This window comes from Lissotriton vulgaris, chromosome 8 (assembly GCF_964263255.1).
Source record: "Lissotriton vulgaris chromosome 8, aLisVul1.2, whole genome shotgun sequence".
NCBI lineage: Eukaryota > Metazoa > Chordata > Amphibia > Caudata > Salamandridae > Lissotriton > Lissotriton vulgaris.
This window is the reverse complement of record NC_141696.1, coordinates 843,851,284-843,878,267: the sequence shown is the minus strand read 5'-3', so window position 1 is coordinate 843,878,267 and position 26,984 is coordinate 843,851,284. Positions and strand designations below refer to the sequence as shown.

At 42.1% G+C, this 26,984-nt stretch overlaps 1 protein-coding gene across 2 annotated transcripts in view; it reads right to left on the bottom strand.

The window, feature by feature from the left end:
* The window catches only part of COL4A1 (collagen type IV alpha 1 chain), a 515,832-nt gene that overhangs the window by 40,289 nt on the left and 448,559 nt on the right, over window positions 1-26,984 (bottom strand). For both annotated transcript variants that reach the window (XM_086934756.1, XM_086934755.1), the window contains exons 42-48: window positions 25,388-25,573; window positions 22,434-22,567; window positions 16,327-16,399; window positions 5,661-5,732; window positions 5,387-5,515; window positions 5,196-5,294; window positions 117-329 (exon numbers count right to left, since the gene is read on the bottom strand). In XM_086934756.1, coding sequence (XP_086790882.1) covers window positions 117-329; window positions 5,196-5,294; window positions 5,387-5,515; window positions 5,661-5,732; window positions 16,327-16,399; window positions 22,434-22,567; window positions 25,388-25,573 — 906 coding nt within the window. The remainder of the gene's footprint in view (window positions 1-116; window positions 330-5,195; window positions 5,295-5,386; window positions 5,516-5,660; window positions 5,733-16,326; window positions 16,400-22,433; window positions 22,568-25,387; window positions 25,574-26,984) is intronic.

Here is a 26,984-nt window from a genome sequence, read left to right as displayed (position 1 = left end):
CTGTGCCATTTTCTGTTACACATTGCAGATGATTGCAAACCGATATATTCAGAAATAAACATTGCATTCTCGCCAAGGCCTGTTAGCTTTGCCAATGTTGGTTTGTGTGTTCTTACCCAAGTCTTGACCATGTGACCTCTCATTGCCTTGCACATAAAGCAGTGAGTAACCAGTATAGATCATTCTCATTCCGAAGGGGCACTGAGGCTCTTCTGTGGTTTGACTGTGCCTGGTCACGAGGAAGCCATGAGCCATGGATGGGGGACCTGGGCTACCAATAGGTCCTGGTAAACCGTCAGGGCCTGGAGGGCCCGGATATCCTCTTGGGCCTGTGAAACGGCAAACACATCTGAGGTCATATTTGTGAACAAAACGTCCCAACAACACTTGAAAAGCAGACACTTGCATAAATGAGGGACCCTACCGACACATTCTATAAGTGCTTTCATACTGAGTGAGGCACATTAGCCATATCATTAATTTGACTGAATTTAGGCTATTCAAGCAATACCGCTTGGATTTTCATTGCCTTCCCTAAAATTGCAATTCTTATAGAAACATCCTCCCCCACCAAAATATAGAACCTTTTGCTTAGGGGTTGGCATGATGCGATTGCAAAAGTGCCAACCGTTTGAAATCAATAACATCCTGTAGGGGTTTTCGGCATTACATCACCTGTTGAGGCAGCCACGACAGAGGTGCACATATCATCAGTGAATTGAACTCTTTGCTGTGTTATACATGTGTATAATCTGCAGCTCACAGGTTTAGATCCCAGCAGGGACGACTCAGCCTTTCATCATTTAGAGATCAATAAATTAGTTATCACTGCACAATATAATAATGACATCTGCTGATTGCAGTGTAATGAAATGACAGAAAATGTGGCGCCATGTATTAGGTTTTTAAAAGCAGAAATAGGAAGACCAGTGGTGAATCATCTCGATTTTATCAGGAAGTATTTTCCCAAGGAAGAGTCACTGCAGAAGGCTCTCTCGGCAGCATCCAAAGGTGAATATTTTTGGCATGCTCCTGACTACAGCCACATCAGCACTGCCTCTTTCTTGCTGCTATTGCCTCTTAACTGCATAGCTCAATCTTTAAGTCTTCCTGGCAAACCTTCTTGGCAAATTAACTATTTAACTCTTTTCTGTTTTTTTGTCTCCTGTTTACAGCCATTGCCTCCCAAACAGCACAGAAAACACCTACGAGACAGAATCACAAAGCTTCTTTAACAGGATAAAATAGGGATGTGAATCAGGAGTATGTTACACATAAGTTAGAAGTACGACACTACTTTCTCAGAAAAAAAGTTTATGAATTAAGTCCTAAAATGTATGAATTAAGGTCCATCTTGGGCATTTTTTAATGTTCAGAAAGGGCATCTAGAAATCGATGGAGACATAAGAGAATTGTAAAAAATATCATCATAAGACCTAACAGAGACCTGTCCTTAGAGAAAAGAATACATTTTTGGCAGAGCAGGAGTACCAGCCCATCATGTGAAAAGTGTTAAACGTTGATATCGTAAATCTTTATTTCAAGGTATAACAGCCTATAGTCAGGATGAGCTGTCTCAAGAGTCCTAAAGGCTTGAGTCATATGATCATCCAGGCCTGCTGTTGTTCCTGTTGGGAGGAAACGTGGCCTAACAGTTTGGGCAAATCCTTTTTAGGAGAGAGTGAAGGCTCATTGGTGGTCATCTGTTATGACACAGATGATCTTAAATGATGGAATGGAATGCAGTCAGAGTAGTTACGACTGCAACAAATCAGTTTAAGCCAGTATAAGAAAAGGATCACTTTTAAAACTGACGACCTCTTGACAAGTAGTCTGGATTTGTCCATTGTAACTCCGCCTTCGGGTTTATCGGGGATTACAAGAGGATCCTTGAAGTTCCACTGAGCAATGAGAAATTACCGGGGAAACTTCAAAAATTGCACTAAATTATACAGAGTCCTCTCAAGATCCAAGATAGATGATGTGTATTTCTTGGACAGGATGAAATTATAGTTCGAACAATAGTTTGAGGCAAAGAAGTGCCGAGTAGGAATGCTCTATAAGTTATTTGAATCCAGAAAACTATTCTAATAGCCAAACCCATCTTGAACCCTGGAACATACATGACATTTCAACACTTGTTTTCTGCAAAACAGAGGCCCACCAGTTTTATTGTGGTACTGTTGCCCACTACATCTCATAAATATCATCGAACATTATTGTGGCAGAATAAAGGTATTTCAAACAATGGAGTGCTGTTAGTAACAAAAGAACATCTGGATAAAGGGAGTCTCTTAACAAGCCCTCTACTAATGGAAGGAGGAGGACATGCAAAAGGAGAGCCACTACGGTCAGCTACCAGTGAAAGTCAGTATCCCCATCATTATTGCCTACTAGCTTTCAAATGGACAGAAGAGCCATGTATTTACGTATTGAATGAAAGTGGCAGGAGTAATTAGGAAACTAGAATCGCATTTGTTTGAGGAACATTGGTGTTAATTTTAGGGAGAGACGTACAAATATTTCGATAACATAAGCTGTTAGTGTAATAAAGTAACACTTGCAAACTAGACACTTTGGGGGTCATTAGGATGGCGGGCGGACTTTGCCCACCCGCCATCCTTGTGGTAATAGGGATCGCCCGCCATAAGGGCGGGGGTCCCGTGGTGGGTATTAGGATGGGCCACCCACAGTGGTGGGACAGCCTGTACTTTTAGCATTGTGGTGGGCAGTGCTCTCTGCACTGCCCGCCACAATGGTTAAAATGCATTTCTACATTGACAAAGCGGCAGGCACTGTGCGGTGCCTGCCGCTTTGTAAATGCAAATGAAGGGGGGGTACCACAGGTACCCCCTGTGTGCACCCCCCTACTCTTCTTCACTCTGGGGGCCCGCAGGGGGCCCCCAGAGTGAAGTCCGCCTTGCCAAAATCCTATCATAATATGGCTGGCGGTGTCTGATAGACACCGCCACCATATTCTTCCTTTTCCGCCCGGCCGCAAGGCGACTGGGGCGGAAAAGCGGCGGACGGTCAGGATGGAGAGTGGATTGCGGGCAGATGGAGAGTGGATGGCGGGCGGATTGCCCCCGCCAGGCTGGCGGTGGCCACCACCAGCCTGGCGGGGGCAATCCACCCGCCATTATAATGGGCCCTTTGTTTATCTTGGCACTTATGATGAGCTTCCCCTCCTAATCCATTCCAACCACCTAATCTTTAATGGAATGATTTATGTAAAAAAGATTGCAATGAGCTTTTATACCATGACTCCATGTCTGCAGAGACGCAACCCTTCCTTACAGTTTAGAAACTCTTTCTCTATTTCGTGTCGAGAGACACAGAGCTCAAAGCTTAAGCAGGCACATCAGGATCTTTCGACATGTATCCAGGCAGTTACTTGGGCTCCAGAGCTGCAATATCCCAAACCTTTACACAATACATAATATGGGTAGGGGATACATCATTATTTTGGGATTTTAATGTATTTATACATTACTTTGTAGCACTGCTCGACCCATAATAGGTTTTAGTGATTTGTACACAGAGGGCACAATAGAGGTCGGAATCTCTTTACAATGTAACCAGGAGATAAGAAACATGGAAACATAGAGAACGGTCTGTAACTATGAGGTAAAGAATAAGGGTAGAAAATGTAGGTCTGTGTTTGTAGGTGTCAGAGGATGGAACGTATGTGAGAAGGAGACAGAGATAATTCAATAAGGGGCCAAGTGGGAAGAAGATAGCTGAGAGAATGGGGGAAAGTGACTCCCCAATACCGCTATAAAGTTTTAGCAATCATTAATATGCATTCTTACAGTCACTTGGTTCCCTCTGAAGAAAATCTTTGTTCTAAATATCCCAGCCACAGACGGGGGTGCTTTATCAGATGCAATCAAGGCACCAGAACCAGTTACTTATCTCAGGGTGGTGCGGTTTGACCACAAACAGACATGACAGCACCTTAGCACATTGATAGCGACACAGTTGTATGTCAAATTAACATCTACAGAACTGGTAAGGTTGGACCACCTTCAAAATATGGGTGGTGTTGAAATCAGGGATACCAAATAGAAGTCCTCCAACTGTTCCGCTGACTATTTTTTATCCTTTGTGTATCACAGATACTTCTTTCCTTCACTTGGAAAAAAAAGAGAAGGCGATGGATTGTTACTGTGCATTCCACAGCAAAAGAGAATACTCAGAGAGAAAGGACAACCAGATCTTAGGGTGGATGGATGGACCCAGTACCACACATTGCACTACTGAGATCCTCCCATCTTCCTTCTCACTGTACTCTCCTTTTCTGACCAAAGCACAGTAAGCATCCCTACTCTTCTATTGTTTGCTCCAACTGAAGGAGAGTATGAATGAGTACCATCTTCTATGCTTCTAGTAGGTCATTCTTCTCATGTTGATAACTCATACCATCTCTCTGCTGCAACATCCACCAGTTCAACATTGTGGCAATTGTGGATCAAGCTTTTTTAAATAGTAGAGTTGCGAGATTTGGGGAAATTATGTTTTATGGATTTCTATATAGACTTAACACATCGCCATAAAATTTAACCAATTTAATATTTGCCCTTGAGTTTGATCAATGGGATATGCAATCTTGCACATCTATGTTTTATTCATATGCCGTTCGTAATTTATTTAATTTATACCGAAACGTAAGGAATGATGATGCAGTCTTTACACATTCCAGAAATAAACAGAAGGTTGGAAGAGGTTTTGTAATAACATTCTAATATTGACTCTTAATAGGTTTGTACAGTAATAATTTACAGATTGTTTTGTGTCCCATCAGAAATATTATTTCATGTGAGTTGATAAAAACACACTTCAAAATGATAAGATGGCTCAGTAACTGATCTGACTTATGAATCCACATTTTAATTGTATTTCTTTTTCCTTGCTCTAGTGAGAGAAGTGGTAAACAAACCTATAAAACAGACTACAACATGTCCTGGGGTGTGAACGGCTGGGACGTGAGATGTAATCAGAAGAGTGATAACAGATAAAGGCCACATATATAAATATCTTTGATATTAGCGGATACACAATGGAAAACATGAGAGCAGCTGCATTCTGGACTGATGGAGTGTGGAGTGTGATGAGAGACAGAGGACAACATGATATATACACAGACACTTAATTCACAATAATCAATTTAACTATGAGGCAGCATGTTATCCTACCTGGTGGACCAGAGGGACCAAGGTCTCCTTTTGCACCAGGTGTCCCATCAAAACCAGGAGCACCACTCTCGCCGGGTAAACCCACCAATCCTGTGACACCTACGAAAGAAGAGCATAAACATAGACAATGGCTACTGAAAAACACATGCATGGCTGGTGTTACAATAGACATCTAAGAATGATGTCCCTACCTTGCTGTCCTTTAGGGCCGGGGTAACCAGGCAGTCCTTTGGGCCCTGCTGGACCAGGTATGCCCGGTGTACCAGGTTCCCCTTTAATACTCTGGAAAGGACCAGGAGGTCCAGGTGGTCCTTGCAACCCTGCAAATATGAGTGGGATGATAGACTTAAAGGTACTGAATACACATTTAAATAGCACTACCAATATAGTTAAATGCTATGACATGGGTCATCTATGACAATTAGATGAAAGAAGTGAACTCAATCGTATTTTACACTACTGTACCTTTCTGGCCAGATACACCTTGATCTCCTTGTTCTCCCTTGAAACCGCCTGGCCCAGGAGAGCCTTTAGAACCTGAAAAGAAATAGGTAGGGTTATCAGGTGGCTGACTGGTAAGCCTGTGGTCAGTACTACATGGATTCTAGCACAACCACAGCACCAAAGGTATCTCCCCAGAGGATTGAAGTATGTCGCTGATATGATTCTAGTACAGCAAGAGCAATAAAGGTGGTTTGCTAGAAGCCTGAAGCATGCTAGGATTTTAGCTCAACTTTGGAATATAGGCGGCTGACATGACGTCTGGTGAGTGTTGCTGCTAGGACCCTAGTACAACAAGAGTGATACAAGTGGTTCACTAGTAGCCTTGTGAGTATTGCTGTGAGGATGTTAGAAAATATTCTCACTGGAAGCCTGTTAACTGTCACTGATAGTATTCCAGTGAAAACACTATGATACAAGTACCTGATGACTGTCGCTGTTTGGACTCCAGAACCAACACAACAAACAAGGTTTCTCATTGGCAGTCTGCAGAGTGTTGTTGCTAGCCTTTTATAACCTACTGGGCCAGGTATTGATTGTGTGGACTAGTATTATTGTGGAAATTAATTCTGCCTAGATCCAGAGGTCATGACAGGATCTTCATGTAGCATATGACTCTGTGAAGATTTTTGTTTAGTTTTGGTTTAGGTTTATATGGCATAGGCCATGCCTTTATTTATGATAGCGTGTTTTACATTGAGGAAGCATATGTACAAGGATTCATTAAGCCAACATGTAAGGGGGTCAACAGAAAAAACTTCAAAAATAGTAAGCAGAGAATAATTCAACAGAACAAAAAAGAAACTGCTTTATTCAAGGGCTATTAATAGGAAGGTGTCCAGATTCTAGGTGCAGCCCCTCAAAATTATTGTGTGTGGGGTTTTTGTCTCTTGAATCTTGGAAAAATCTTGTTCAGCAAACAGCCACGGCAAGTATATCTGACTTCAGTGTGACATTCACAAATACAGTTTGCTGCTTTCCCCAGAGCAGCAATCCGAGCACCAAAATCGGACTAAAAAGCTTGGTCAGACGTAGGTCCCTAAAGTATCAAGCTGATGAAAGGACGTTTCTGGGTGTGAAATTTGAACTTTTCCTGCCTCTGAGCTTTTACCTCCAAAACCTATGGCTGTCAGAGGGACCTCCCCCAATTACTACCCGACTTCGAGTGGACGTCCTCGTATACAGTCTGCAACCTTTCCCGGCAGGAATATTTCGACCTACATTTCAGAGCCTAAGTCTAAAGGTAAAATCTTTGTCTGGGATGAATGTGCTTGGTGTATCTGATCCATGCTCGATCACAATCAACCAGAAAATAGCGACTGTATCCCGGTCACACGGTAACAGCACCTTCCACTGGTGCTTTACTTTTTCTTGGTGTTTTTTGTCTTAATGCTTTAAATGTCATATCTCTGGTTTCCCTTTTCAGATTTTTGTTGTTCTGGTGTAATTTTGTTTATTACATTTTACTCTAGTTTTATAAATTAGAGTGGGGTTTTTATTGTGCAGTGTTTGTAACTTCTCAATGATGTACACATTTTCTTCAAGTTAAACCTGCCTGTTCTGTGACATATATGCGTATCAAGAGAGAGAGAGAGGACCAGATAGCTAGTCCGTATCCACGTGGTTTATATGTATTTAATCAAAAGGAGACTAGCTCATCAACTACTAAGTTAAAGGACTCAAATATGTTTTGTCAGGGGGTAGGAACACCTTGTAGGTGTGTTCATGAAGCTCTCACCCACTAACCTATTTGGGGGCATGCTTCATCACCGGGCCCACCCAGTAACACCTAGCATGTCCCGGGTGTGCTTCGACGCCTGATTACAGCGGAGCAGGTATATTGCTGAGTGTGCAGTGTGAGGTGTAAGGTATAGTGATGTTAAAACGGCTTGGCGGGGTCCCAGTACCCGAGGGTAAATTAAACTTTAATAACTGGGCCTCCGTCAGCGGTTAAGGAGGCGAGTTATGACCTCTCACATCCACTGGATTTGAGAGATCGTAACTCGCCTCCTACATCCAAAAAGCCTTATTTTTAACCGCTGACGGAGGCCCAGTTATTAAAGTTTAATTTACCCTCAGGTACTGGGACCCCCGCCAAGCCATTTTAACATCACTATACCTTACACCTCACACTGCACACTCAGCAATATATCTGCTCCGCTGTAATCAGGCGTCGAAGCACACCCGGGACACGCTAGGTGTTACTGGGTGGGCCCGATGATGAAGCATGCCACCAACTAGGTTGGTGGGTGAGGGCTTCATGAACATACCTACAAGGTGTTCCTATCCCTGACAAAACATATTTGAGTCCTTTAACTTAGTAGTTGATGAGCTAGTCTCCTTTTGATTAAATATGTTCTGTGACATAGGCAACAGAGATAAATCTTGCTGCCCCTTTAAGGACAGTTTTGAGGTGTGAGAGGTTTTATTTGGTGATACTTATGAGCTCAGCAATTCTATATTCTACATGGGATAGTACTAAGAACTCTACTCCGATCTTAAGATCAAGAGGCAATAAAAGTACTCTTAGTTACACAGGTTGAGTAATTGCCATTAAGTATTCTTGCTTAGATTTCTTATGTGGTTCTGCAACACAATATCATCCTGGAAAAACCCTTTATATTTTCCTTTCAACTTGTCATCCTAGTCCCAAGAAAGTTTGAGTGCAAGACATGATTATAAACATGGGAGTGAAGGAATGGAGTGGAGAGCAAAATCTCTGTTAAGGTGTCAACTCATCTGACACATGTGCTGCTACAATGCTGTCATTTGTGATTTGTAGAATATTTGGATGAGAGGGAGTTTACAGTAAATGTAATGTTTTAGCCCAAAACATTTAATTTGTAAGCTTTGTATTTCTGCATTTGATTAGCCAGTGCTTGGGTTGCCCACTTACAACCGGTTTAATGACTTGACTCCATAAAGGGATCCGCCAATGGTCACATAATCCAATGGAAGGAAGAACAGAAGGAGGAAAGAAAGAAAGAAAGAAAGAAAGAAAGAAAGAAAGAAAGAAAGAAAGAAAGAAAGAAAGAAAGAAAGAAAGAAAGAAATATGGGTTTGTAGTGTTTTCCTAGAAACGTCATCCTGACAAAACTCAGGTTGTGTAAATTAAATGCTGCCAGTGGGTTGCAGCACTTATTGTGCAACCTACTTAAGTAGCACTTCAAAGCATGTCCCAGGTTTGCCGTTGTAGCCTGAATACAGTTTTAAACTGCAATTTCAACTTGGCATTTAAACCCCCTTGCCAAGTCTTAAACTCCATTTTAAATACATAAGTCACCCCTAAGGTAGGCCCCAGGTAGCCCGCAGGACAGAGTGATGTGTAATTGAAAGGTTGGACATGTCCTTTTAAGTTGTGCATGTCTTAGTAGTGAAAAATCCCTAAATGTGTTCACTACTGTGAGGCCACTTCCTCCCAAAAGGTAACATTGGGATTTCTTATTACATTTAATAAGCTGTAATTTGCAATTAGGAGCAGGTATATATGCCATGTTTGGTACCTATGAAATTGTAATGATAACATGTCTTTATTGGTAAAGTCGGATTTTTGCAATACAATTTTTAAAATGTCTCTTTTAGTAAGTTAAACTGAGATAGGGGTTAGGCCCAATGTACAGGACCCAGGTAGGGCCTTTTATCAATGAAATAACAAGAAAAACCTGGAATCCTATTTCTTTGATTTCAAAAACCACACTGTATGCTTTTAGTGGCTGGGGTTATTTATTTGCCTTATGACCTATATTAAATATTTTTATGAATTATTTTGTGGAAATTCTCTTTTTTCAGAACAACACATATATTAAACAAAAATGAACATTCAACATTCATGACATTACTGTGTTTAGACAATGTGAAAAATTAATATTTTCTATAAACAAAAACCTCATGAGACCTTAGATATGGCCAATATGTTCATATAAGAAGCCCTGAGGAAAGCCCGTAAAAGAAAAACGAGGCTAGAAACTCGTCAGCAGGCATAATCAATTTATGATACCAAATAGATTGTTTCATAAATCAGGCTAATTGAATTTAGATATTGAATACTTGTTTATACATATATACATGCACTAAGAAAGATGATGTGATGTATATGGGTCAAAATTGTCTTTAAGTTATTGACATGTTGTGTATATCATGAGGTTTTGTTTATAGAAAATATTTTTCACATTTTTCTAAACACAGTAATGTCATGAATGTTGAATGTTCATTTTTGTTTAATATATGTGTTGTTCTGAAAAAATAGAATTTCTTTCCGGTGCTAAATGTGCCCAGAAATCCAATTTCTAAAATTGAGTAATGTGGTCAAAAAGTGCTTTGAGAACCAGGAGACCAGGACCCACCTGCTCACCTATCCGCCCGAGGTGTATCGCCGGTCGGATTTACTTTGCAGCTTCTCCCACTACTCTCTTCTCCACAGCAGCAAATCTGTTTCAGCAGCCCTATGCCAAAGGTGTATATGCCCCAGTGAAACTATCTTTGTCTACAGCCCTCTGCTTCGTCTTGTTGGAGATTTTCAACTTCCATTTCGGCAAATATGTCTTAATGTAGAAACATTCACTGCAGCTTCGTTTCAAGGTCATCCGATAATGACGCTCCCTCCTCGGACAACTCCTGCAGCCTTTCCCTGCTGATCTTTACCTTCTCAGACATTTTTATTCAGGAATTTTTCGAAGTCTCAAGATAAGCATTGACTGGGCCCAATCCACTTCTTGTATTGGAACTACGCTTCATTGTGGTTGGCTTTAAATTTTGACCCAGTCTTGCATGACTAGATGTCCGCTGTTGGTGCTTAGAACATTTAGGTGGTAGTTTTTACTTAAAAGTTTATAAATGTATAACTGCAGTTCCACTGATTGTTTTTTGGGCGTTTTTGGTGTCAAATATTTTTTAAAATGTACTCTATTTTTCTAAATTTGTTTGGGACTTATCTTGTGTTGTGTTTTCACTGTTTGTGTGCTGCATAAATACTGTTCACATTGCTTCTAAGTTAAGCCAGACTGTGTTGTTGTGCCAAGCTACCCAGAGTTAAGCACAGGTTAATTTAGTGACTTTTTATGTCATCCTGCAAGGGATTGTGGCTGTTGCTTGACCAGGGCTCATACCCAAGTGAACCAACAGCCCAATTTCTCACATTAGTGGCAGCAGTGGGACCAGGACTTATGTTTGTGCAGAACCATACAGTGACGCAAACATCTCATATAATTAATTTGACATCTGAGTGACCCATTTAAATTCTTCCTAAGTTTTTCAATAGGCTATTTTCTCTCTTTTCTAAATGTTAGTGTACTACCTTCCTTTTTTGTGCCCCATGGGGATGGAGCCAAGCAAGTTTGGCACCCTCAGCAGTGCTGAGCTGCTGAAACTCTGCAATCAAAAAGGACTGAAAGCATACAGGAGGGCTACCAAATTGGATCTTCGGGTATCCCTCAGAGCTTTTGAGAATAAGCAAAGATGGCAGACCACCCCAGAAAAAGATAAGGTAGATATGAATGAGTAGGAGTGAGCACAAACAGAGGATGAGGAGAGAGAGGCCCCAGTCCAGAGTCTGGAGCTACCAGGAGAGACCAACTTGATCACAGCAGATGACCACGATGCGCCTGGTGCCCAGGATGGAGCACAGAGAAGTGTGTCTGCCATGGGCCTGACCCAACAGGAGCTGGAGGACATGAAAGAGGAGAGGAAACTCAAGCTGGAGCTGGCCAAGCTAAAACTAGAGAAGGAGAAGGTTAGGGCTAAGAGAGCCCTGGAGCAAAAAACCTGGCCATGGAGGAAAGAAGTATAGCCTAAGAGCTCAGTCTCAGAGAGCGGGACCTAAGAGCAAAACAGATGGAGTCCAGCAATATTGGTGTTCAGCGGTGGGATATGACTTTTGTTTGTGCAGTGCCATTCTGTGATTTGGTGCACACTACCATCCCATATTTGAGGCCAATTCGAGGCTTTTGAAATTCTCCTTTTTTCTCTCAATCCAAATTTGATTCCTGCCTCACCCTCATAGACTTAGGATTGTTTTGTTGTTGCACCTGAGAAACCTAGCCAGAATAGAAATGAATCATGAATGCCTATCCTACTACAATACAATATGAGGGAGCTGAAGGACAAAGAAGAGAGGGGGCTGACCATGGAGAAAAGGTCCACTATGGAGGACCTGCAGCATGCCCTGCATGAGTTAGAACTAAAGCACTGGTATGGGACCCGCAGCGGACCAAGAAGGTGATGAAATTTAGAAGGATGAGCAAGAGAAGGGAACTGACTGGGTCCACAGAGAAGGAGAACCCTGCTGGATCCAACGCAGGAAGCAGTGCCCCTTTCCACACCCTGTCTCCAGAGGAATTCATGGACAGACAGACTGTGAGGGAACTGAGGCTGCAGCTGGCCCAACTGGCTGCTGAGGAGGGAAGAGCTGAAGATGACTAAGCCTTAGTGGAGAAAAGGAGAGCTGAGGCTGAGAGGACCTTAGACAAGGAAAAACTGGCCAAAGAGACAGAACAAAAAAATGCTTAGGCTGAGAGAGCCTTGGCAGAGGGAAAAATCTTGTTGGCCCATGAACTGAGCCTCAAAGAGCTGGACTTAACTGAAGGTGAAACAGCTGTCAGGGTCCAGTAGGAAAGGTGGCAGCGAAAATACAGTGACCACTGCTGAAGGAAGCGTCCACATCCCAGGGACATTGTGCCTGGCTTTGAGGTGGGGATAATATAGACAGGTGGCTTGGAGCATATGAAGTAGCTCTAGAGATGCACAGGATTCCTGAGAGGAATTGGGGAGCTGGCCTCTGAACACATATACCTAATGAGGGGAGGGATGCCTTACTGGCCCTAGAGAAGGGGGACAAAATGACGTATCTCCCCCTTAAAGGATACCCTTGTCAAGAAATGTGGATTCACCCCAGAAGAGTACAGGTTGAGGTTGATGGCCAGTCAGAAACAGTCCCACCAGTCCTGGGGCGGTTTTGTGGGTTACATGTGTAAGGCAGTGGATGGTTGGGTGAAGGGTAGTGATGTTAACACCTATGATGGGCTGTACAGTTTGATCATCAGAGAACACATGTACAGTCACTGTTTTCCAGAGCTGCACCAACACATGCTTGACTGCAAGCTTACTGTCCCCAGGGAGCTTGCAAATGAGGCAGACCTCTGAATTAATACTAGGTATCCGGGAAGGCATTAGGGAGTGAGCCTCAGGAGGGTGATTCAGGATCCCTCCAACAGGGTGGAGGAGAGGTACAAAGTCACCCAGAAAAATGCCAGTATAGTGTGGGGAAAACAGGGTTCCCATATCTTTTCTAAGTATAGGGGGGTGGTTTTAATGGGTAGCAGCCCAGGGCATCCCATTTCCAGCTTCAGTGCTTGGGTTGCTCCCAGTGTGGCCTCAAGCAGGGAGACCTGGTCTACATCAAGAGGGAATTCACTGGTGGGAGCTCCACAGGTTCAGGGGAGCTAGGTGGGGCAGCCACCCAAGGCGCCCTACTAGTTCCTTTCTCTGGGGTACTACTCCAGAGTGCAGTATAAAGAGGCCCGGTTGGAGGGGCAGGAGGTGGAAACAGTCCACCATGGGAGGACCAGTAGATCAGTGGTTACCAGCTCTGAGAACAGAGCACCCCAAGATGGACTCTGAGGGGACTCCTTGCACTGTTCCAGAGGCAGCGGGCTGGAGTCCTGCACCAGGCAGACCCCTGCATGACAAATACAAAGTGTCTCACCCTTGACGGGGTGGTGATGGTTCCCCCCCTGGAAGTCCTGGCTCACCAGGCAAACGTTCAGCCTCAGGGTGCAGACCCCAGGCTGTGGTAGAGTAGAAGTAGGGTGGAAAACACCCAGGGCTACTGCCCCCCCCCCCCCCACACCCTGAGAAACCTCAGAAATCAGAGAACCCTGGATGGCCTGAGGCATGGCTCATGGCACTAACTGCTGTGTCAGAGGCCTCTATTTGTTGTTGTCCTTATGGGCATAGTTTTCCCTGGGTTGGGAACACAAGTCTGATCCAAGGGGTGGAATGGGCCACACCACTTTGTTGGCCAGGGTGGTACTGTCTGTCTACTGGGATGCATCTATGAGCAAGTTAAGGTTAGGTTCTGCACAGATCTGGAGCACAGGTGAGGAACAGGGTTCCCCATGGGTCAGTTCAGTAGTTCAGAAGAGAATAGAAAGAGGAATCCAACTAAATTCAGAAGGCCATTGAATTGACAAGTGCCCCAGCAGTAGAGGGCCATTTTACATGTTATGTAGCCTAAGCAGGGAAATCCATTAGGCTATTGTTTAGTCTCTTCTAACTGTAGGCTGGAGGAGGTGATGTTGAACCTGGCCCTCTCTGCAAGGCAAGCCCCAGGCCTTTTGTCTTCCTCCTCCAACGTTTGCTGAATTAATTTGTGTCGGCCTTAGAACTCTGTGCACTTTATCACTGTTAACCAGTGCTACAGTTCTTGTGTCCTCTCCTTAAAACATGGTAGAATTGGCTTATACCCAAGTGACATATTTAATTGACTTGTAATTTAGTAGTAAGTCCTTAGTAAGGTGGCACTACATGTGCACAGGGCCCATAATTTAAATGATATTAGTGGTCCTGCAGCACTGGTTGTATTGCCCACTTAAGTAGCATTTTAAACATGTGTCAGGCCTACATTTGCAGAGCTTGTATTTGCAATTTTAATCTTTCATTTCGACCTGGCAAAGTAAACATTTTGCCAGGCCCAAACCTTCTTTTTTAATACATATAAGTAATTTCTAGAGTAGGCACTGGACAGCACAGAGAGCAGGGTGCAGTGCATTTAAAAGTTGGGCGTGTACATTTAAGCTTTTCATGTCCTGGTAGTGAAAAACTCAAATTCGTTTTCCACTACTACAAGTCCTATCTGTCATATGGGATAACATTGGAGTTATCTTATTAAATTTAATAGGATGTAATTTCCAAATGGGGTCAGGGAATCCTTTCCTATTTATTGTCTTTTGAATTGTAATGTGAAATCTTAACTCATGGCGAAGTCGGATTTTAAATTAAAATTTTGAAAATGAGACTTTTAGAAAGTTGAAATTTTTCTGCCCTTAGCACTTTTGTACCTGTAGCCTGTCTTGAGTCAGATGACTGGGTGGAACTGACAGTTAGACTTTTTGAATTCCGCCCAGACAGTTACACAATAGAAGGATTAGGTGTGCATGAATAGGCCATCTGCTGGCAGGATGGGGTGGCGGAGCTGAGCACAGCCCCATTCACAACTGAATAGCCTGTGCTTGGCCTAGCAATGCCACACTGTCACTGCAGCCAGCTTGGAGCCAGGACAGGGGTGGCAGGGAATTCCATACTCTTCAATGCCACTGTCTAGAAGCATCTCCCACCTTCCAGAACCAGGGCACCAAAATGACCTCAGACACCAACTCATCAGTACACTTCTGGACCTGTGGATACTCTGCCAGGAAGGACTGCTGTGCTGCTGAAAGGACTGCCACTCAGCTGTACTGCTTCTCTGCATGTACTGCTACCCTGCTGGAAGTACTGGACCTGCAACTCCATCATGAACCCAAGACACCAGAGTGAATCCAAGGGCTAATGTACTGGCCTCCTGATCTGAGCTTCAGGAACATAAAAGGCTCTGCAACATCCTGCACCAGTTCTGGACCGAGCTGCAGCGAGTTCCTGACCCCCAAGTGGTGCCTCTCAGGTCCTGGACCCCTGATGTGGCTCGAGGATGCTGAAATCAAGCTTTTAGTCTCATTGCAACAGCAAACAGGCCTGATTGCACAGAGACCTCACTGCTCCCACTAAAAATCAGCGCAAAGCTTCATCAGCCCGACTATTTGCACTGCAGCATTGAATACTCACGGGGACCGCCACCACGAAGCTCCAGTAATTCCAGTCAGCGATGCTGGCTGGCTCCTTGCGCTTAGCTGGCTGCCTCCCCCAGCGCTCTCCCTGCTTCTTGCAGTCCTCTTCAACACAAGCAGGACTCTTGGCAAGAACTTGAGAAGGTAAAACTTGAGCGGGCCTAACCTGGTGACTATAGCCCACCTGCACTCCATCACAGTCAGCCTGAAAGTGTGACTTTGACCTGGTCCAACACGACCTGATAGCCCCAGTTGGCGTTTTATTGCGCTATTTTACACCTTAATCTTTAAAAATTCACAACTCCGGTCCTACTTATTAGATTTTTGTCTTTGTGGTCTTGTTTTATTCTCTGCTCTATTTTTCCTTTATGGTGTGGGATCCTTTTGTGGAGTGTTTTCAGTGTGCTAATGTTTGAAGTGCTTATGTTAGACCACTGGCAACAGAGTGGGTAGACAAAGTGGTTATGGAGAAATTTGGGGAAAAATAGGACAGTACACTTCTCATAGTGCCAAAATGCACAGATTTATATAATACGTATTTATGATTTTATGCTCAGGAACAGGAAATCTTTTGCCCAGAACTGCAAGATTGTTGGTAAAATAAATTCTACAGTGGGGATTAGAGTGCAGTTATTGAGATGGTAAGATCAGTCATTTAGCTACTAGGCAACCTATTATTCCACTTAATTCTTTTAACCCAAAGAGTTTTTTCAATGCAAAATCACGTTCACTTGAGATTGCATACCAATGAACAATCAGGAACAATTGTCTGCACACCAAATATCAACATGTGCCTTTAAATATCATTCTAGTACCTTCAAATCCTGGAACACCCGGAGGTCCTGCATCGCCTTTATGTCCAGCAATTCCTGGTGTTCCAGGTTCACCCTTTGAACAAATACAATACAAACAAGTAGTCAGTACTTTAATGAGAGACCCCAAACACAATAAGAGTTTTGCTGAGTCATCCCACCACCTTACTCTTACTATCATTCATTGTTGTGCCAATAGTGGAATCCCCTTGCTGTACCCAATTTGCATTTAAAATCAAACCCTGCAATTACTTGCCTTTTCCTACTGCTGAATGCCTTTTTGGTCGTTTCTGAATTAGGTTTACTCGTTATGTAATAAATCACCCCCATCTTAATGGCAAACACCAGCTAGTGGAATAAAAAGCACTTATCAGCTCCCCTGTAGTAGCCACTTTCCACTCATTTTTACTAGCCAAAGTCCATCTACTTCTGTTCTAGCGTGAATTCCAATGTATCAGTTACCCGTGTGGTGCTGGATTCAGTTGCTGAATCCTTTTGCAGCTGATCATATGCAATTTCGACCATGGCAAAGAGATTACAAAGCAGAAAAACAAGTTAAATTAGCAGGACACTATACAAATAAATGCTAACGGTGACGCACCTAAACATTATGGGGCAGATTTACAATAACTGGCGCATCCCTGCATATCAGCAGGGATGCAGCAGTTATTGTGCGCCACGGCTCCGCCATCATGCATGCACCGCATTTACAATGCGGCGCACCATGGGGAAAAACGGCACAGATGCGTGATGCATCTGTGCCGTAAAGGCGGCGCATTGCTGGAGTTGCGTTGCAAGCGCAACGCAGCTCCAGCAATGCTCTGGGGGCCCTATCTTTACAACGCTGCGTCAATCCTTACGCCTGCTTCAAGCAGGCGCAGGGTTTTGAACAAGCATGGGCTCAAAAGTGACTGAGTGAAGTCTTGTAGATTTCATTCAGCCACTTTTGGAAGTGGTTGAATGAAATCACCCCTCCCCCCCCCGCGCAGGACCCCCTACTTCTGGCATATCTATCAATCCAGTTATAAGAGAGCAAACATCACATGGCCTTCTAAACTAAATAGGTTTGGACCGAAAGTTTCCATGTGTAACTAAAATGGAATTGTTGAACCTGGTGGCATTCACCACTGCTGGATTTCTCTCCCTGATGGAACAACAGAGCAGTCTGTGCATAGATCCCCTCATGCTTTGCAAAATACCAACTTTGCAACATCTCATTCCAGCACGACTTTATGTGCTCTGAAATTCTGACAAGTGGGTGAAAGAATTCGTTAAATCAGTCAATGAGTCTGGCTGAAATGTTTCAACGATATACATAGCCAAAGGTAGATTTGAAGGTATGTTGATCTGAGGGCGAGCGTCATCCTTGGGGTATATCACAGTTGTTTATGTTTATGTTTAGTTTACTTGTTAAGAGCAACAGTGCAACGGTCACCAAAAGGTTTTCTTACTGCTACTAATAAGATTGAATTAATTGTTTCTTTATCTGAACAGAAAGAGCATTCCACAATTTGGCAGCTGTCACTGAGAATGCTGGATTAGCAAAAAAGTAGAAGTCTGAACTTTGGGAATTTTCAAATAAACTGGCCGTTAGAGCATAGGCACCAGGAAGGGCAATACAAGGAAAATGCCTGTGCCAGCTGATTGAACTGTAGTTGACTTGTATGTTTTTTTCACGTACCTAGTAAGATTGAGTTGGCATAGTCAACTCTTGACTGAATTAAACATGTTTTGTTGCCTGGTAAAATATTTTGCTAGGCCGACTAAGGAACGGAGTTTCCAAATAACAGTTAAATGGAGTACACAGTAAATGGTCGATTTTTCACGGAGTTGGGTGTTTCAGAAGAAGGTTTGCATTATGTTAAGCACTAGGGTTGATTAGGTAGGCAATTATCTTTATTTGTATTGTAACACAGTGAATCCAGGGTGTTTAACGAGAATCTTCCACAAAAAACAAAGGTACACCAGTTTCCCCAAAATGCAGGTATTTACATATATTTTCATAAATAAATGCTATTTATTCAAGATAATTTCAGAATGAGTATTGTTCTTTAAAAGAACAGAAGAAACTGGATGCAGGTTCACAGGTTTGGCAGAAAAGGTTCCGGCCTGTCTTAGATTGATTTCCAAGACTAGACAACCATGAATACTTGTTGGGATAGGCAGTGATAGGGATAGTGAAAATAACTTGCGTAGAGTTCAATTAGGCTTAGTTTTCTGAATAATATGAAACGATTTTAACATAAAGCGGCCACAGGCTCAGTCTCAAGTCTGAACCAAACTGGTATTATACTTTCAGATTGGAGCAATCTAGGAAGTCAAGTGAACAGTCCCTAACCCAGTGAAGCCAGAGTACCCGAAAGATGCACATAAAAATGTATCTGAGAAGTTTAGATATGAGATATGAAGAACATTCACCATGGTGACCCAGGAAGGGAAAGAAACCAAAGGCTGCAAGGTAGGCTTTAATAAAAGATAAATATGTTGTTCCAAGATAGTGCTTAATTTCTATGAAGGTAAGTGCAAAGACCTATCTCATGAGGCCACTGCAGCATGCACTGCCAGCATAGCAATGACATTACCACCACAACTCAAGTCACTCAAAGCTATAAGGATGGCGTGGATGGCAGATTTCTTTCATTTTTAATGTATATTAAACTATTAAACACTGCTGTTTTATAGTGGTGGGTTAGAGTTAGAGTCAAGGTTATCATTAGGCACGATGCTTGTAAGAGAAAGGGGTTACAATAGTATTATGATTTAGGGTGGGATTATACGGGTTCAGTATATGGCTAGGGTTAGGTTTGCAGGTGTTTTCTAAAAAAAAAAATAGAAAAATATGCAACAAACAGGACAGGGAACTACAATTAATAAGTTTTCAACCAAATAGTATTCACTGAAATGTAATCGTCTTCATTTCCTTAAAAAGGCATTCTAAAGTCATACATTTTCACAAAAAATGTTTTGGAAATGGAATTTAGGTTGAATGTATTGAGATGAAATGACACTCTCGATATGCTATATGGGAGAGCAAGTTCTTCTTCATAACAGAGGATACCTAAGGGGCGCCTGCCCCTACTTTTTGCACACTCGGGTTGTCCTTATGTCTGGTGAAAAGCGACCATCGCTTATAATTTTGGATCTAGTGATATTTATGTTAAGGATTAGAACTTGCCATGTTGAGTCTTTCCAAAGTACTAGGGGCCATATTTATGGCAAAGTCATGCAGCTCAGCACAGCAAGTCATCTTTTTGCACTGCGCTGCGTGACAGGGAAAGGGCAGCACATTCCTGCCTTTGTCCCTGCACTGGTGCCATTTTCACTGCCTACGGCAGGCACTTTTGTACCATGGTGCAAGGGTGCCTGTGTTGTATGGAGAATTGTTTTTGTGCACGAAGGGGCACCTTCCTGCACAAAAACAATCCCCTGAGGCATTTTCCTCTTTCTATGTGTACTTCATAATGAAGCACACATAGAAAGAGGAAGTAACGAGGAGAAACAAAGATATTTCCACTTGTTGCACCTCAACAGGGAAGACATAGCATTTTGGCGCATTCCCAGGTCTACCACTTTTGGTAAATCTGGAAATGCGTCAAAATTCATGGATGTTCTGTAGGAACACCCACACAACACCCATGGAAACCCTCCCTGTTGGGGAGTAACGCAATGCAGCAATTTGCTCTGCATTGCGTTACTCCAGATTTATCTAGCTACTCAGGGCCACACAATGTGGCATTGCATGGCTTGATAAATCACATTTTGGGCTTGCGTTGCACATGCAACCCATTCATAAATATGCCACTAAGTTTAGTGTTAGCAGAGGAGAGAATCTGTTATTTGAGCGGATAGCTATGCAAAATTCAAAGAACACAAAAAACTCTGGAGTTACTAGATATTCAATGATATTATTTAATTAATAATCTTTTAATCTCCTAAAAATGTGTGTTTCTGAATTTACAAAGGGAAGAGAATAAACCTTTATTTTATGGGGGGGAAGATGAAGGAGTTCTCTATAGGTCAAATAATAGATTTTGGAGAAAAAAACAAAAATACATCCTTTGCAGATGCATAAAGCTGCACAACTGATTATTGAGGATTGTTTGGCATGAGGACAAGGGCAGAAGTGAAAGAGTATGCATGCCCAGCTTCATTTTTCCTAGATTTCTATGCAGCATCTCAGGACCTGATTCACAAAGCATTTTTTGTGAGTTACTTACAGGATTAAGACGTGCATACTAATAAAAACTAAGAGTATGCATGGTTCTTAGTTTAAAAATGAATGGATCAGTCATATGTAAATGAACAGGAATTTATATAGCGCAAATCACCGAGCGGTTTCTAAGCGCTTGCTTAGGGATCCCGTCCTGGTATTCCCCTTTGAGATAACCCCGGCAGGGTATCCGCAAGGTGAAAGCCAGGCATCCCGCCGCGAGGGGCCGTTGTGGAGATTAAGCAAGCTAATGCCCAGATTTGCAGAGTGTGAACCCGTGAATCGAGTAGGCACCGGAGCGAGAATTGTCGAGTCCATGGACATTTTAGGACTCAAGATCCCGCCAAGCCGGGAATTGAACCCTGGTCCCGGGCTGACCTCTGCTTCCAGGTCTGCCTCCTCTAACCAGTGAGCCACACTTCTCCGTCATATCTAAGCTTAAAGTTAGACTCGCCTATTCATAGTATAAGATTTGTGAAACTGGATCTTGGGGGCATGTTATCAACACCTAGCGATATTTATCGCTAAAGAAGCTTAGCGAAATTTTTATTATCGCCAAGCATCGCCGAATTTTATCGCAGAGATAACATGCTATTAGCAACGTTTATCTCCAATGCGATCAAATAACCGGCAATAGCGGCGAAATGCGTGAATATCGCTGGAAAACCAGCATTATTCACGCATCATCGCCAATAGGGTCTTAGCCGGAATATCCACCTCCCATTGGATATAATGGCTAAGAACTGGTCTGAGCAGTTGTTAGTTTTTAGCGATATTGTGCTTAGCGCGAATTTTTGTATCGCTTTGCCTGCCTTGCTAATAGGCGATAGCGACGTTAGCGACTGCTTTCAGTCGCTAACTGGTTGGGTCGCAAACTGGTTGGGTTAACTGTCGCTACCTAATGTTAGCAACAGCTTGTTAATAGGGTGATGAAATCATCGCCGCTTTGCGGCTGAAAACGGCTGCAAAAGCGGCGGTAATTTCATTTCGCCTGCCTTGATAATATGCCCCCTAGTGTGTAAAAAGAAGAAGAGAGAAGGGAGGGCAGAGTGTGGTACGAGCTAAGGCATGGCAAAATGATTTCTGTTTGGTCCTTTTCCCAGACAGTTCTACAGATGTCTTGGGTCATTCTCCCTGACAGATAAGTCTTTCCGTGGAATTCTAACTAAATTAGATTTGTTTTACTGTGCAATCAGTAGGGGAGTTGTAGGAGAGTGTGAGATATAGGTTGAACTGCCTTATTCAAGAAATAAATATGAAAGGAGAATAGAAATGGGTTGAGTCGTCCGGAGTTGGTTGACGTCTTGGACAGCTTTTCAGATAGAGCCAAGTTTAACTTTTTAAATAGAGAAATTACCTCAATGTTTGAACTACGGTTCCTGAAACACTGATATATTTTATAATGTTCTTAATAGGTGTGACAGCTGTCTATGTGAGGAAAACAAACATGGTCAGTAATCCTTCATCAAAGATGGGCAGGGTCTCACCCTATAAAATGAGCATGAATGTTTCAAATCCATGTCTGACCATAATCTCCATTGACTGGTGTCCAGGTTGAAGGGGGAATTGATTTACTAGAGTGGGGTAGGGATTGTTATTTTCATATAGTTTACTGAATTAAGTTGTATGAATGACAAGGTGGCATGGCTACCCGAAGGAAGTATCCGTGCTAGGTCAGTAGCCAGGTGAGTAGATCAAATGAAGGGTAATGGATGTTGTGTGATACACTCCATTCTGAGAAAGATAGCAATTGTGTTTGCATATTTTATATGTCAGCTGCCTATATCCATTTAAATACCACACAACCAGCATAGCTCTGCATATTTAAAAAAATACATTATTGCACTTTTATCTGCACAAGATGGAAACAGGTGTTTTTTTGCTTTTTTCATAGACTTACATTAATTCCTTGATATCCTTTTTCTCCTTTAATTCCTGGATAGCCAGGTGTCCCAGGCCACCCAGAGTCACCTTTATCCCCTTTGGCTCCTGGTATTCCAGCTGGACCAGGAGATCCCTCTTGACCAGGTGGACCTGAAAAGTAAATCATATGAGACAACAGGAATCCATGAATACTATATTTTTTTAAAGAACACTGGTTTTGAGAAATGTGTATTGAACAGGGATGGGCAAATGTAAGAGCTCCGATTTATCTACGGACTTGAGATTACAACACAGGAAAGGTACACCCGGCACATTATTTACTATAAAGGAAAAGTTCTGAGGTCTTCCTATAACTACCTTGGTTTTGGGTAGAGGCGTGGGTAGTATTTCTGTATAATCAAATAAAATTAATCACAGAGCATTCGGATCTACTTTTTGCCTTTCTTTGGAATTCATTCCAAATGACTCATTCAATCCCCCCTAGGTATATTAAAAATTATTCCAAACAAATGTATACCTGCACATACATATTAAGCTTTTCCTGGCAAATGTATGAGTTGGCTAGATCTTTCTCAGTGTACTCTCTTTAGGGCTTGGTTTATTGCACACCTCAAAGCAAGGCCAGATTAGATTGAAATTTGGTTAAAAAGGAAATCTTTTGGGGTCATGGTAAAAGTTCTTACATTTTGTTTTCGGGCCAATATTGATTCTTCTTACAAACACCAGGCTTCAAATCCCAGGTATGACTTTTTAATTGACTCATTACAATTGCTAGATGTATCAGTGGATTATTCCTACAATATTAATTTGTTAAATATTTAAGAGGCAGCCCGGTTTAACTTGTGCTTGGCATCATCTCATCTAGATACCATTAAACCATCATCATATGTAGTCTGTGTAAATAAAAGGTATGTCAAAGTTAATCCACCTGAATATTTATGAGCCTCTAGAACAAAAATGATGTTATAAGTTTCTTAATTTAAGATTCATGTGTTAACTTTGCTTGAGTTTAGTTATGGCTAGCATCGCTACAAAACTATGACAGGTAACTGCTATTTATGCATAGGCCCTAGGGCACATTTTTCACATATCTTGTGTTTATGCCCCATCTTTTACATGAATAATATTTCTTGTTGACACAACTGTTGTTAACAGCAAACGTTTGCATGATTAAAACAGCAAATGATGCTCGTTGGAACGACACAGTCCCTCAAACAATTGTGAGAGTAGTTAAAATATTTTGATTGTGTTATCCAACAGTTAAAAAAGAACTGTTATGATGTCACAAAGGATTTACATTTCAATTTTGTTCCATTACACTGATGGATTAACTCTTTTTTCTTTTTTTAGTTTCTGTAAGACCCAGGACCAACATGATATAAAACCAAATATTATTATTTTATCAGGGTTGTAGATGTGCATGCTCTCAATTCGGCAAGGACTGCTAAACAGAAACTGCTATCATCAGCCCCAGCCTTAACCGCATCGCTGTGGCGGCTTTTCCCGCTGTGTGCGGCAAAATTCAAAGAGCCGTTTTACATGACGAGCTCAGCTCATCATCAGCACACGACCACCGTGGCTGATGACGAGCTGAGCTCGTCATCAGCAGCGAAGAAGTTAAGAGAGAGGACAAATAACTGGCTAGCACCAACAGCTTGCACATCTATGGAAACATTTGAAAGAATGCTATGAAATTGAAGGCTGGTTAACTCACTTGATAGTAAGCTTTCTAGTACTATAGTTTCTGAGGGTGTGTTGTAGGTTTAAGTTGACTTTATAAAAAGTGCAATCTGCAGATCTAAGTTTTTTCTAGGGCCTCAGACATCAGAAAACATACATGTCGACAGTCAATGAAGGCATATCAACATTTACTGAGCAAATGGAAAGTTATACTATAAGAAATCAGGTAATGGATTAGGAGTGGCCAAATCTACATCATGGCAGTAGAGGGTAAAACAATACTCTCTGGGTCAACTCTTTTGAGGACTGAGACTAATCAAGGAGTTGTTGTCACTTCTACCTACTGAAGGTCTGTATTTATGGTCCAACGCCTGACTGCCAAGGCAAATGGTCTATAGATATTCTTTCTATGCAAAGTCTCTAACTTTTGAGGACTATTGCCAACTTCAAGCACAAATCACATATTCCCATGGATCTGCTGATTGGTATTAGCGGCTAATCCGTAATTAAGGCCTATGTACTGGTGAGACAGGGTCACCCTTCAATCAATAGACAGCTCTAGTGTTCTTCAGAAGATCACTGAGCAAGATCCCATGGGAAGACAAAATCCAAGCCCCACACATCATCATCCAATACCAGTAGAATAGCAAAATGTTTCCATCCCTCTCATCTGCAACTGCTTTAAGTAGGAAGCAGGCTTGATTCACAAAGGTGAGCTTACATGTGTCTTCATTATTCACACAACTGCATTTTAATAGTAAGTTTACAAGTGTGGAGACTCTGCAGTTGAGACAAAGAACTCCTCACATAAAAAGATTGGCTGTCCCATCTTTTTTTTGTGCAAAATTCTACACCCCGACTATGGAGTCTATGCACTTTTAAACTTACTAGTAAAATGCAATTTTGTAAATACTGAAAATGTGCAATTTTGCACAAACATGTAAGTTTACCTTTGTGAATCAGGACCAGTGTAATTCCATTGTACCAATATCTGCACACATCACATGTTCTGTTTGTAAATTTCCAGATCACACTCAGTGGCCCTTAATATTTGTGATAGCATTGTGAATGGACTGAACTGGATGAGCAGCATCTGCTCATATTATGGTAAGAAACGCTGGAGTAACCAGAGGCAGTCATACCAGGTTAACCAATGCATCTAAAGATAAATGTCAAGTTGCCACATAAGGTTATAGAATGTAGGTGCTGGCCAGTATAGTGCTACACCCTAGGTACACTGGGGATTCTTCAGTAAAGTTACTGCAGAACACCTCAAATTACCACATGTACCTGCAAGTCCGGGTTGACCCTGGGGTCCTCTGGATCCTTTTGGTCCCTCTATCGCTGAGCCGGGTAGTCCAGGAAATCCTTGTCGGCCCTCAGGACCTTGAACACCAGGAAGACCTTTATCTCCTTTGCTGCCAGGGAATCCACTTATTCCTGGGAATCCTGGTACACCACTATCTCCTTTGAAACCTAAGAATACAAAAATGCATTATTGTCCTGCCACAAAAACATCAAATGATACAGGGTTTTTTCCAGCATCTAGCTACCATCTATCTTTCTATCTCACCATCTGCCTGTCTACAAATAAACCACTATTTACTCTAATGATTCTTGAAACTCTGAATTAGCAAGAAATTATAAACATTCAGGACAAACTGTCAAAAGTATGTTTGCCCTTAAGTTGAATTTATGTGCTTAATTACATCCATCTATAAGTGTGAGATCAAGTTCTATAGCGACAAAACATGAGTTTAATGAGTTTATAGTCGTAAATTGACTTGCTCGCACATATTATTCCTCGACTGCGGTGTGCTGTCACATATGAGCAAACTTGCTCCGCTGAGTCGGCAATGGGTGCTGCAGTACAAAAGTGCCTCCCCATGTAGGTGAACACCAACATACATGTAAGGTTGTCTGGACTCACAAATGTTTGTCTAATAAATTATCAATTAGATATAGTCACAGATTTACTCCTATTAAAGGCAGAAGTTAATGCCTAGAGAGGTTAAAACGGGGTGAGGGCCTGCTTCCTGACTAAAGACTCATCCTTTCATTTGGGTGAGGTCATGTGGTTGAGCAAATGGCAACAAACCAAGCAAGGGCTCCAGTGTAAAGATGCCTTCTACATTTGGATACTTTGGAAGGTAAACACAGGACTCAGGATGACAGCTCTAGCTTGGATTTGACCTCAATGGCCTCGGTTGAAATGCAAGAGCAAATGTGGGTGTTACGTTTTAATATCTGGGTTAGGTCAGTGTAACTTTCAGTAACAGAACATAATTGGATACCCTTCCAATTTACAAAGGCTAGTACCTGTAAGCGGAAGCCTGTGAACATCAGAGACCAAGCATAATATCCGATACAAAGGCAAATACAAACAAATTGAATAAATGTTGCAGCTGAAATATTGTGTGTATGCACGTGTTGCTATTTTAGAAGGATCTTGAAGTTGAAGCTCAGCTGGCAACAGATCTTAAGTTGCAAGCTAAGCATTGCTTGGCTAAAGTGGTATGTCTTAGCATTTAATAACGCAATTGCCAATTTAGGCAGTGCTTTATATCTCTAAACTACACTAATACATTATTGTTTAATTTCTACTGTTGTGTATTTACAACCTAAAAGCTTATGTAAGCTTCTAGACTGTACATTTTGTGGAACAAAGACCTGGCACAAAGGTAACTTCTACATTAGTAGTAAAAGCGCAGATTTTGGTAAACCTTCAAATGCAGAACTATGGTTAAATCTTTGGTTTATTTTTTTTTATTTTTTTTATTTTATCCTCATTTTGCGTGCGAATGTATAAAGAGTGCAACGGGGAACTTTAAGACTTCCACTTTTATTCCTTCACTCTTTTTCCATACTTTTCCGGCCATATAGAGTA